General features: G+C 38.3%; 1 protein-coding gene and 1 pseudogene across 1 annotated transcript in view; one reads left to right on the top strand and one right to left on the bottom strand.

The window, feature by feature from the left end:
- The first annotated feature begins 1,245 nt into the window (after positions 1–1,245).
- LOC107677459 (zinc finger and BTB domain-containing protein 43-like) lies at positions 1,246–5,996 on the top strand (annotated as a pseudogene).
- Positions 5,997–10,123: 4,127 nt separating this feature from the next.
- The window catches only part of LOC107677468 (negative elongation factor E-like), a 6,972-nt gene continuing 5,062 nt past the window's right edge, over positions 10,124–12,033 (bottom strand). The window contains exons 8-11 of the mRNA XM_016472380.1: positions 11,541–11,685; positions 11,231–11,285; positions 10,433–10,535; positions 10,124–10,345 (exon numbers count right to left, since the gene is read on the bottom strand). Of these exons, the coding sequence (XP_016327866.1) occupies positions 10,272–10,345; positions 10,433–10,535; positions 11,231–11,285; positions 11,541–11,685 (377 nt within the window). The 3' untranslated portion in view covers positions 10,124–10,271. The remainder of the gene's footprint in view (positions 10,346–10,432; positions 10,536–11,230; positions 11,286–11,540; positions 11,686–12,033) is intronic.

Genomic DNA, 12,033 nt, shown 5'->3' with positions numbered 1-12,033 from the left:
TGAGAGCGGCTCGGAAGAGATGGGCGGGGTCAGCAGAGCTCATTAACGTTTAAAGGAAAATACTACAAAACTGCCCTCTGAAAAGAGCTGTTTTTGACAGGGTAAAAAAGGTGTTTTTTACACTACCATTGAGAAATTTTAACCAAACTATGTTACAGACTTTACATTAAGACCCTAAAGAATCATATCAACTTGTGGAAAATTGGCATCCTATGACCCCTTTAAGCAATATATTGAATAATGTGCCATGTAAATACACGTGACGTGACTTCACAGGAGTATTAATTTGCAAATCTCGTGCAAGCATACCCATGTTGCTATGATCAGATGCTTTTTATAAAAAAATGCTTGCTGTTCTCTCCATTTTTGTTGTGTTTATTTTGTCACTGAGAGGAAAGCGCGCAGCACATATTTACATATTCATATAAACATTGCTTTCATCAGAGTGGGTGGTGTCGGGATGTTCAATAACAGTATACCGCTGCTCACATATTTCAAACTTCGTTTTACCCCTAAACAAAGAACGAAAAGGAACTTCATTTTGAGCACATCATGTGCCGATTAATTAAAGATAAAGTTATTAAAGATAATAGTTATCATTGTGTTCATTTAGAAAAAACACTGAATAGACATTACAAAAAAGTAGCTTTAGAAAGAAATATTTAAATTCAAAATACAAAAAAAAATAGTGAACTATGAAATTATTTTTTAAAAAGAAACAATACTAAAAGCGCCAGTAGGTGGTGGCAAATCCCTGTCTTAATAAGTGAGTCATTCCATTCAGAAACGAAGCAAGTGACTGCCTTTATGAATGTCTCACTGAATCATTGATTCACTAGATTCGTTTAAAAATGTGGATTCATTAATGAAACACTGCTGTGTTGATCTATGCACAGTTCTCTTAGGGATTTATTTTTGCTGGCTATGACAGTGTGTCTAAAATGTAATTATTCACACCTTTACCTTATATTCATTTTTAGGTAAAAATGTGTATGTAACCTATTTTTGTCTTTCTACCAGCCAATGATAACACATGCAACTTTCACACGCATCTGACTGACAGAACTGGGTACTTGTATTTCAGTGTTGCTGATGATGTTAGGGTTATTTTAGCAAATAGTTTGCTCTGTAAATTCTGTTCAACAGCATTACGGTTAAGAGGGTAGTCTAAACTTTATTACTCGACTGAATCTACACGTGCATTTTAGGTGTATGTAAAATCCGCTGGTTTATTGTTATCCAGACGGGGCTTTTATTCTGAAAATCATCTTTCGTATTCAATATTTCCTGGTAAGTTTTATTCATTTCATCCTGCGAGTCTGAGCTGTAATTGTTTTGAAACACACGGAGCACAACAGAAAGCATATGTTAGGAATGACCGAAATCAGACACATAAAGACAGCAGATTTCTGTACACGAGATGAGCGCGAGTGTTTTAGTTTGGGGGTTTCGCTCGTCCCGTGATGTGGATGAGCTGCATTGATCTCTAGACATCATACATCTGATATAAGTTACTCTGTTTTAGGATTATTGATTTCTCCTCACTAAATCACTCAAGATCAGATCAGTGATGTGTTTGTATTGAGGGCAGTGTGTCTGAAACAAAAGATGCCACAGTGCCAGCTACTTTAGCTTAACACTGATACAAACAAGAACACTGATCACACATAATTCATTCAATGGAGAATTGTGTTGCTGCTTTATTCTAATTATTTACATAAAGTCAGACGTTTACACACACCTTTCAGAAGCTGCAATAGGTTAATAACAACAATAATAAGAGGATCGTAAAAAAATCATAAAAAAGTAAAAAAAACTAAGTTTTTTTTAGTACTTCCCTGAGCAATGTATTTAACAGATGTTATATATCCACACGACAAAATAATTAATAACTCAATATATTTATAACCAAACAAATTTTATGCTTAATTCTTAATACTGTGTGTTGTTTCTGTTCCACAGCTGTTTTTATATTTTGTGATAGTTGTTCATGAGTCCCTTCTTTGTCCTGGGCTGTGTTTCTCAAAAGCATAGGAAGCTAAAGTTGAACATAGAGACCATCGGTGGCTTACGATGCTTTTGGGAAACACAGCCCTAAGCAGTAAACAAACAGCCCACTGTTCTTCAAAAAAATCTTCCAGGTCTTGCATAGTGTTTGGTTTTCCAGCATCTTCTGCACATTCAAGCACTTTCCAACAGTGACTGTATGGTTTTGAGATCCAAAGCTGCAAACATTGATGTCTTTGATGCTCAAGAAGGCAACACATTACAATAAGAGCTAGGGGTGTGTAAACCCCCTTAATTTAGCATGAAGCATCATTGTAATAGTAACTGTGATCATTTTGAAGTGTAGGTATTTGTTTTGTGGGCATTCATATGAAATATTCCAAATAGTAAAAAAAAGTTTTTTGTTTGTTTGTTTTTTGTCTTTTCTTTCGTTTTAGGTGTAGTAAAGCATGGATGTGGATGTGGTGAGTTTCTGTTTGCCTGGGCATGGAGACACGGCCCTGAGTAACATGAACTTCCTGCGGACGCAGCAGCACTTCTGTGATGTGACCATCGTGGCGGGAGGCAGGCGCATGTTCAGGGGTCACAAGGTCGTGCTGGCTGCTTGCTCTGTGTTTCTCAGGGACCAGTTTCTCATGAACCCCTCATCAGAGCTACAGGTAAAGCCATTTGTTGTCAGGTTCTTGTGAAATCTTCTGTATGATTGGTGTGATTTTGTTCCGTCTTGATTTTTATGCATAAGGTGAAAAATCTGGACAGCCTGAAGAAATAACAGTCTTTGCTGCACATCAATTTTTGTGTCATAATTTTCATATTTATCTATCTCTTAAAATCATGCAAAAATGTTGATATACATTTTAATTTAATTATTACGTGACCGTATTGTCTCTTCTTTGTTTAATAGCTGCTGCATGTATAGATTTTTTGGAATAACTTAAATGTTTTTAGATATGGCTTGCTTTTTATTTAAACTAGAAAATGTTAAATAATTTTAAATACAATTTTAGTAATCGTTCTATTTCTATGAGAATATGGAAGTCCACACCACAGCTGTATTGATAACAACACAGAAATGTATTGTTGCAATCACTTTCAGAGTGATTTTTCTTCTAGCTGATGAACAATAAAAACATTGGCAGCCAATTAAATTCCATCCAACTTTAAAGAGCTTGAGCATATAAAGTGGCAGACAACATAAGTGCAGCGTGTAATCATAATGTACAGAATGTTGTGTGTTGGTGTGGATGCACATATATTTAACATTATAGTTATCGTTCTTGGTGCTCATGGACCTTTGGTGTTTGTTATTTGAACTGATGCAATTCTGTTTGGTGTTGCTTTAAAATCAGAGTGTACTTTTGTTAGCAGTAAATTATTTTTTACATTAATGGTGGTTGTTTTGATTCTGTCAACAAATGCCCTCTCTATCCAGCAGGTGTCGATGTTGCACAGCTCAGCGGTGGTATGTGAACTCCTCCAGTCCTGTTACACGGGTATGCTGCAGTTCAGTGCCAAAGAGATTGTGAACTACCTGACTGCAGCCAGCTACCTGCAGATGGAGCATGTGGTGGAGAAATGCAGAGGAGCCCTGAGCCAGTACATGCAGCCACAGAGTTGCAGCCCAGTTGTGAATGTCTCAACCTCAAACAAGGCTATTCAGACTGTGAAGTCAAAAGACTATCCGTCTATGCCGGTGATTGTCAGTATAAGTACCCATTCATTGGGCTCTATTTGGGATCTTATACCGCATCACTGCATCCTCACAATTCAGGAAAGGAGCTCCGGGCTGCTGATGCCGAACTCTCCAACATCCCTCACAAAGATGACAGTTATTTGACTATACACCATGTAAATATTTGTTAGATTTGCTTCAGATACTAATGCTCATAGAGACAATGATAATAGATTATATCTAACATCTTAACGTCTTAATCTGGGAGGAACATAGAGAGTTCACAATGGCAGCCCTATCACTGGAGTTCACCAAATGTATATATTGATGGTTGTATTAGTCATACTCGCTGATGATTACTCGAATATGACACATTATCCATGATTACGTCCCAGAAAAATGCAGTGCAATGTTTTCTGTAAACATTTTTTAGTAATCATTGAATTCTTGATCACTGAATTCTCACCAAACTCTCCAAATTGCTGTGTTTGCTTTGACGTTTAAAGGGGTCATATGATGCGATTTCAGTTTTTCCTTTCTCTCTGGAGTGATACAAGCTCTTGGTGCATAAAGAAGATCTGTAAAGTTGCAAAGACTAAAGTCTCAAATCCAAAGAGATATTCTTTATAAAAGTTAAGTCTCATTACACCAAATACACAAAATAATGTTCTTTTTAGCAGCATGATATGATCGCTTTAAAAAGAGATGCTGTTAAAATGCCTCATATCGATTACAAACTTTCAAGTTTTGAGACAATGAATAATCTGGAAATTTGTATAATGCTCTTTTGGAAACTTTTAATTACAACACTTAGAATCATTGCAATATTCACAATAAGATCAGTAAAATCATTGCAAATCATGAATATTCAATATATCATACAACCCTAATGGGTAGTTTCTATTTTGCACCACAGATGATTTGCATTTTACGTAAAGACTCATTGCCAACAGTCATGCATCAAATCGACTTCTGATTTCTCTGTTGTTGTAAATCTCTACCAGTTTGAACACCCCAAAGGATCAGATCAGCTCATATTGTGGTAGTTTGCTCAGTTGTAGTTTACTAATTTATGTTTTTTTCCATAACAGGTAAGAGGATCAGATGCATCTGGACACTTCGAGGGAGAGGATGGGCCTGAGAGTGACATCATTCAGGTGCAGATCAACGATGAACATCAAGACCCCGAGAAGACCTCTGGTGCTGAGGAGGAAGACAGAGAAGCTGTTGTCTTGTTAGACGACCACGAACCACTGGACGCAGGTATAGAGGAGCCCAATATGGAGGGGCGAACTAAAGGCAACGGCCTCAGAGGGGCAGGCCGCATGTGGAGACGACGGCACGGAGAGCACAGGGGAGGTAGAGGAAGAGGCTTTAAACACAGGAAGCGATACATATTCAAGGACCGCAAGCTCTTGGGTAACTATCAGGATGATCAGGAGCACCTTCCGACGCCAGATGAGACCATAAGTAGTTTTGGAGCGGACTTTGAGGCCGATTTCAAGTCCAATCAGCATTTCACAGATGGTTCTGTCTTAGTTGAGTACAGGCCTGGAGAGGGACAAGGAGAAGAGATCGGCTCTGATGGAGGTCCTGCACACTTCGGTGTGGAAGCTTCCAGCAGGGAAGAGGGAATGGGAGTTGGGACACATACAAATGAGCATGGAGCTGCTGACGAGTCCGTGGCAGTGGTTGGATCCACGTCCAGCGTAACGGGACCAGTGGTGTGTGAGCAGTGTGGACTAGCGCTTTGCTCAACGCAGGACTTAGCCATGCATTCCCTGGTGTCACATCGACTGTACATGTGTCCATGCTGCGGGAAGCACTTCAGCCACTTTAATATCCTCAACCGCCACATGATCGTCCACCGTGGAGTTTCCAAGCTCCACTGTTGCCCCCTGTGCCACAAGACCTTCACTCAAAAGTCAACACTGTACGACCACATGAATGTGCACAGTGGGGAGCGGCCGTATGTGTGCGCATACTGCCACGTCAGCTTTGCCCATAAGTCTGCTCTGCGCCGGCACCTGATGGAGCAACACGGAAAGACCATGCCCCAAAACCACATGGAGATGCAGCAAAACAATGAGGGTGGTGTTGGCCTAGGGTTTTAGATCATATTTAAATAGGTAAAGTGGGTGTTATAATGAAAATTAAAATGTACCCTATTTATTTTCTTAATACTCTTTTATATTTTTATTTTGCACAGCCATATAAATGTCTTCGAAATCGATATGTAATAACTATGCATTTGAGCTCTATAGCCTTGAGAGAATGAATGACCTTCTATTCAGTTATTTATGGATAGTTTGCCCAAAAATGAAAATTCTGTCATGATTTATTCACCCTGTTGTTTCAAACCTGTGACTTTCTCAACTGACTTTCTTCTGTGAAACACAAAATAATATATTTAACTGTTATTGTCCATACAATTAAAATCAATGAGGTCCAAACAATAGTGACTCCACTATTACATATACAGGTAGCTGTTGGGCATTGCTGCATGCTGCGTCTCCGTCAGTGCCTTCGGTCCAGCTGCGGTCTTCCATAGATATTTTGTCCCTTTAATCCCAGGACATCTTTTGGTGGTGGGACAATGGTCAGGAACATCACCTACCCCCGCAGGTGGACACAGGATCCTTTTTATTGTCTCTCACCTTCACATACAGATATTCTTCCTTTACAGTTCAATTACCTTTCTTCCAAAACACAATCATTCTCTCCCCATACTACCTTATTCTTGCTTTTCTCACTCCATTTTTGATCCCTCATTCTTAAGCATAGCCAAAAACGTCCATTAATCCTTGACGCCCAACCTCCAGAGGGTAAATGGCAGTCAGTCCTCCATCCATTTTCCTTACACTCAGCAGCCAGAGCAGTGTTTATTAACTTCTCCCTCTAATGGGCTGTTTCCGTCCACTCATCCCATGGTATGATAAACTCAAACATGATTAGGTTCCTAGCTGCTTTTGACCATAACACTATGTCCACCCATAAGGTGGTGGTGGTGGCAGTCTCGGATGGAAATTTTAGCCGCTGGCCAAAGTCGACCACCACTGCCCAGTCATTTTCCAGTTGCTAGGATTGATCTAGGTTCCCTCTGGGCAAGACTTGGCAAAGCCCTCCCATTTTCACAAATTCTGTGAACTGCCTTTGTGGGGCAGGGGGGCTTTTGTTTGCCTTTATATGCACCTTAAGGATGTCTGCCAACACATAACCTGATTAAGTCACCATCTACACCATCCCTGCGCCAAGGCGATCTTGCAGCCAGTCAGCATGTGCTGACAGTTCTCCTCTGTACCAAACCACCAAGACACATTACTTGGACTTGATAAGGTGTCATAGGCGGACCTTATTAAAAAACTTAACCTAGCCTAGGGCTCCTATCACATGTCCTCCCAGCTCTGTCAGATGTAACCTCCCAACACACTTGCTGCTTCTGGTTTAGCGCTCTAATCAAGATACCCTTCTTCTTCCATCGTAGTTACTTCAGTCACCACTCTCTAGTCTCTCTCTATGCTTTGAGTAGGCTGCTCTACCAGCACTGGGATTTTTTCCCCCTCCACAATGAAAATATCTGGGTCTTCAGGATCACTTGAAAAATCACAGGCCAGGTGAGCTAAAGCAGGTTGGAAATAAACTGACAGTGGGTCCCCAGAGGCTCGTTTCAGAGTGTTAACCCTGAAATGAGGGGAAACTCTGGGTCTTCTGTTTCAGAATGGGAGGTATGTCAAACCCGAGAAAGCAGGGTAAGTCAAGCCCGTTTCTGAAACTCAGAGTCACTTACCATGGTAACTTACTCTGTGAACCAAACCTGGTCGGCAGCAGGTTTTCTTCGTTAAACCCAGAGTTTCTTTCGGTCCCTTTTTTGTTTAAATACCTCATTCATTCATTCATGCTGCAAAAATGCTTTTCTTACTGATTATTTTGGAATGTAAATTAAGTGCATTACTTACAACAAGAAAAATAATCTTAATGCAAATGGAAAATATATAAATTTTCTTACCCCATTGGCAGATAATTTGCAAAATAAGACAAATGCACTTAAAAGACTAAATACGCATGTCATTTTTCTTATGTAGAAAATGCATCTTGATTTAAGATTCTTTAGATATTTTGACTGGAAACAACAAGACAAAAATACTAAGAAAAGCATTTTTTTTTTTTCAGTGCTGGTATTCATTGCACATATTTTCATCATGTGAAAGAAACAAAAACGGCATGTCCTTTTATACAGGAATTATTCTTTTTCCTGTTGGATTTTAATATTCTTCCAATATTCAAATACTTGGTATTGTGGCCATCTCCTCTTCATCTGTTCTTCATTATTCTGCATTTATTCTGTTTATTTATTTTGTTTATTCAAATGTTTATTTCACTATAAGTAATGCAACAGTTTGAATTAGAGAATATTTAATTGTGTGAACATTTAATAATGCGTGTTATAAAGAGCATTAGACTATGTGGAAAAAGCTGCTGCACATTGAAATCGACACTAATTGATATTTATTTAATATGTCAAATGTTTGTAAAGTCATGTAGCCTACACCCATGAACCTTCTATGCTTAAAACTTTACCTGATTGAATTGTTTTTTTATTTATACGTTTAGCTGCTTTTTTTTTATTTATGAATTTTTTTGCCTGTGGGATACCATGAAAATCAATACTAGTTCAATAATTTACCATTTTGCCAGTTTTTACCTTTGATATTATAACAGTAATTAAGAATTAAAGCTACGTATTGACTAGGAGGTATATATGCAGAGTTGTGGACGTCTTTTTGTTATCATAATTTCGGAGCTCAGTTTCTCATCTCAGGGTAAGTCAACTCAAAGTTGGTTGAACCTCCTTATTGAAACGGGCCCCAGGGTTGAAGTTTAATTCTAAACTAGTACATAAAGCAGCTCTGGTGAATAGCCAACAGGCTGGTGTGAAACTGACCCATAGGCATTTGCCAAGTCTAGCCAGAATATTTGGAGGTCTTTCTTGATCTTCTTGGCAGTCTAGATCTGCTCCCATATCATCAAAGCATGTTCCACACACCCAGGAAATCCTGGGACAGCTGCCTTCTGGCAGCTTGCGTCTATGTACCCACCTCCTCCAGACATCCTAACCAGACATTCTCCTTGCTGTCACCGAAACGAAAATCTTCCCCTAAACATTCAATATTTGAAAATGAGTGATGTTAGTGGATTCCTGTTCCTTAGATACAAAGCCACCACCCTCCATAGGTCACAACTCCTTTTCTCTTCCAGTATGTCTGGCAAACTAAACAACTCCCTCTTGTGCTCCTTCCTTTTCTCCGCTCTTGGCATTCTCACTGGTCTCCTCACTGCTGCTAACATACCCCTTATTCCCATATCACCTTCAGACTCTTCTCCTCTTGCTCGTCTGCTTGCAAGCTTCGTCTTGCACCAGCTGGAGTATCTCTTATACCCAGAACATTCGGGTAACTCTTCCTAGCTACTGTTTTAACGAATCTACCACGCATTCTTTATAAACAGCTTGACTAAACATGTTAAGCTTGGTTTCCAATCTTCCACTAAGTATGTTGGTTAGGTTACACAAATCCTGATCTAGCCACTGACTTACACTGTATGGACAAAAAAGACACTGAGACACTTGGGCAGCTTTTTGTAGTCACAGCTTTTACGTACTTGAATGAGCAAATGGGAAAGAGCAAAATCTCCTAAATCAGCCTAAAAACACTATTTACTAGTATTTTACACTATTATTACTTGTCAGATTAATGCTTATGCCCCTTGTCCATATAAGATACATATCAGACAGTGCATGTACCCATTGGCTCTTGTAAATGAAAGCTTAGACTTTGTTTCTTAATGCTGAAATATTGAGTGTTGCAGTTTCCCTCACATTTTTTACAAAAAATGTTTGTTTTGATATTTTTCCCCATAGTCATTCATATTCATATGAGTAATGTTGTATATCTCACTGGAGGAAAATTCTAAAACTATTATGTGTTTCCCAATAAATCTGATATAATGTTACTCTTTTTAGTATGCAGAGAGTTTATACAACAGGGCATGTCTCTGCATTTGTGTTCTCAGTGTTCTGTTTCCCTTTAGGCAAAAAGAGCACTGGAAGGTCTGAACTAGAGCTCATTTCATCAATACCATCTAATGTTGTGGATTGTTGCGGGGGAAAACTTGTTCCACACAGCTGAGGTCTGCAGTAAATAAGTTATTATTCATACTCAAATACAAAATACATCTATACAAAGCTCAGATTTGCTTGATATCACCTCTAAAAACTAAAAAACTGGCTTACAGTTTCTGCCTGTCAAACTCTGAAGATGTTTCACTGAGGTAATGTTTTTTTAGTTTGCCCATATTATGAAGTCAACCCAGGCATGCTGATGGAAAAGTTTGATTATTTACTGAAATCCATGATTGAGCTAAATGTCCAGATACACTGAGCAATAAAAATGCTCAAATGCTGTGCTAATTAAAATGACAGAAAAGTAACAGATTTACTTCATCATTTCTTTAAAAAAACTACATTTTTGCTGTATGTAGACAAAATCTAATGCTGGATCATTTTATAAGTTTAACATATGCTAAATAACTGTTTTCAAAGGAAGTCTTCACTGTAGACGACCTGGCTCCGTTTGTCTCTGTACGAACCCTTGGCACTGTTCTGCACAGCTGTGAAAGATAAGACACAGAAATAGAAATGGGTTAGTCAAGTGTGCAACACTCACAGTTGTTTTCCTGTGAAATGTCTTTATTTACCAAGAGAAGCCCAGACAGATTTCCCTGTGGCAGCATCGAGCATGGGCTGCTTCCTGGCAATGCTGACTTTGATGTTGACGTCACCAACAGTAGTGCCATTCAGCTGAGACACAGAAAGAGTGGAAAAACAGTGGGCTTTCTTTCAGTAAATAAATAAAGATGTGTTAAATCCTAACACCTTTAAAGGGGTCCTATCACAGGTAAATTAAAACATTAATAAATACAATATTGGTATGTATTTCATTCATGTTTTAACAATATATAAACAATGGCTATATTCATGGCAACATTTACAATATCATTTCAATACATCATTTCCATATAACATTTTCTTAAGAAGCAATCACTACACAAAAAACATACAAGTAACAACAATAGTACTGATAAAAATCATATAGAATCTTTCACAATATTGGCACATAAATAATACTTAAATAACACTGATATACTTTGTGAATGTATATTTTTTGCATAAATCCTGTTACTGTACAAGTTAATATTGCGCAAGGACAACATTTGGATAGACAAAATATTCTGCTGCTATGGCCTTGTATATGACAAGTATAGAATCAAGTATGGATCACCACTAGTCCTTATTCACCACTTACGATTATATATACATGCCTGACAAATGACATAATTACATGTAAAGTGAAGCCTGTCAAAACAGGTCATTTATATATGGAATTCTTAAAGGCACAGCAGCAAAAACAACCTGTTGAATTGAGGGCCAGAGAGGAAGTATAAAGTATGAAAATATTATGATACAAAAGTGTATAAAGTGAATGTACTACTGACCTCTGCCACAGCCTGGTCTGCTGATTCAATCTTCTCAAAGGTGACAAAGGCACAACTAGTAAGAAACAGAAGGCAAAAATGGGTTAAATAATTTGTTTATTTCTCAGTTCAACAAAGATTTAAAAAATACTTTTATTTAGCAAGGATGCATTAAATTGATCAAAAGTGACAGTAAAGACATTTATAATGTTACAAGAGATGTATATTTTGAAAAAATATATCAGTACAACTGTTATCAACATGGATAATAATAAGAAATGTTTCTTGAGCATAAAATCCTTCATCAGAACTTCATCAGAATTCATCTTACTGGCGTGGTGAGTCCATTGAAAGGTCGATGATGTTGCCATGCTGTGCGAAGGCCGAGCGCAAACTGTCTTCCACTAAACCTGTGCCGTATACATACACAGTGTTTCCTTTGCGCACACCTCTGCGCTCTGGATACGAGTCTGACCCTGAACAACAATAGAGATGATTAGTAGACGTTCAGAATTTCAACAGAACAAAGCTTATTATGATTAACTATTAGAAAAAGCATATGCATGAAATATTCTCAGCTCTTAAAGGGGTCATAGGATGCTACATGCACTTTTACAAGTTCTTTGAACTGAAATGTGTGTTAGCAGTGTGTGTACTGATAAAAAATTATAAAAATCCACCCAGTGTTTTTTTTTTAAATCTGGTTCAAGTTTTCCCCTTTCTTAAATCGAGCCGATCTCAGATGCCTGTCTGTGTGACGTCACACAGACAGGCATCTGAGATCGGCTCCATTTAAGAAAGGGGGAAAACTGAAACAGATTTAA

The sequence above is a fragment of the Sinocyclocheilus anshuiensis genome, unplaced genomic scaffold, assembly GCF_001515605.1.
Source record: "Sinocyclocheilus anshuiensis isolate Anshui unplaced genomic scaffold, SAMN03320099.WGS_v1.1 scaffold804, whole genome shotgun sequence".
NCBI lineage: Eukaryota > Metazoa > Chordata > Actinopteri > Cypriniformes > Cyprinidae > Sinocyclocheilus > Sinocyclocheilus anshuiensis.
This window is presented reverse-complemented; position numbering and strand designations above follow the sequence as displayed.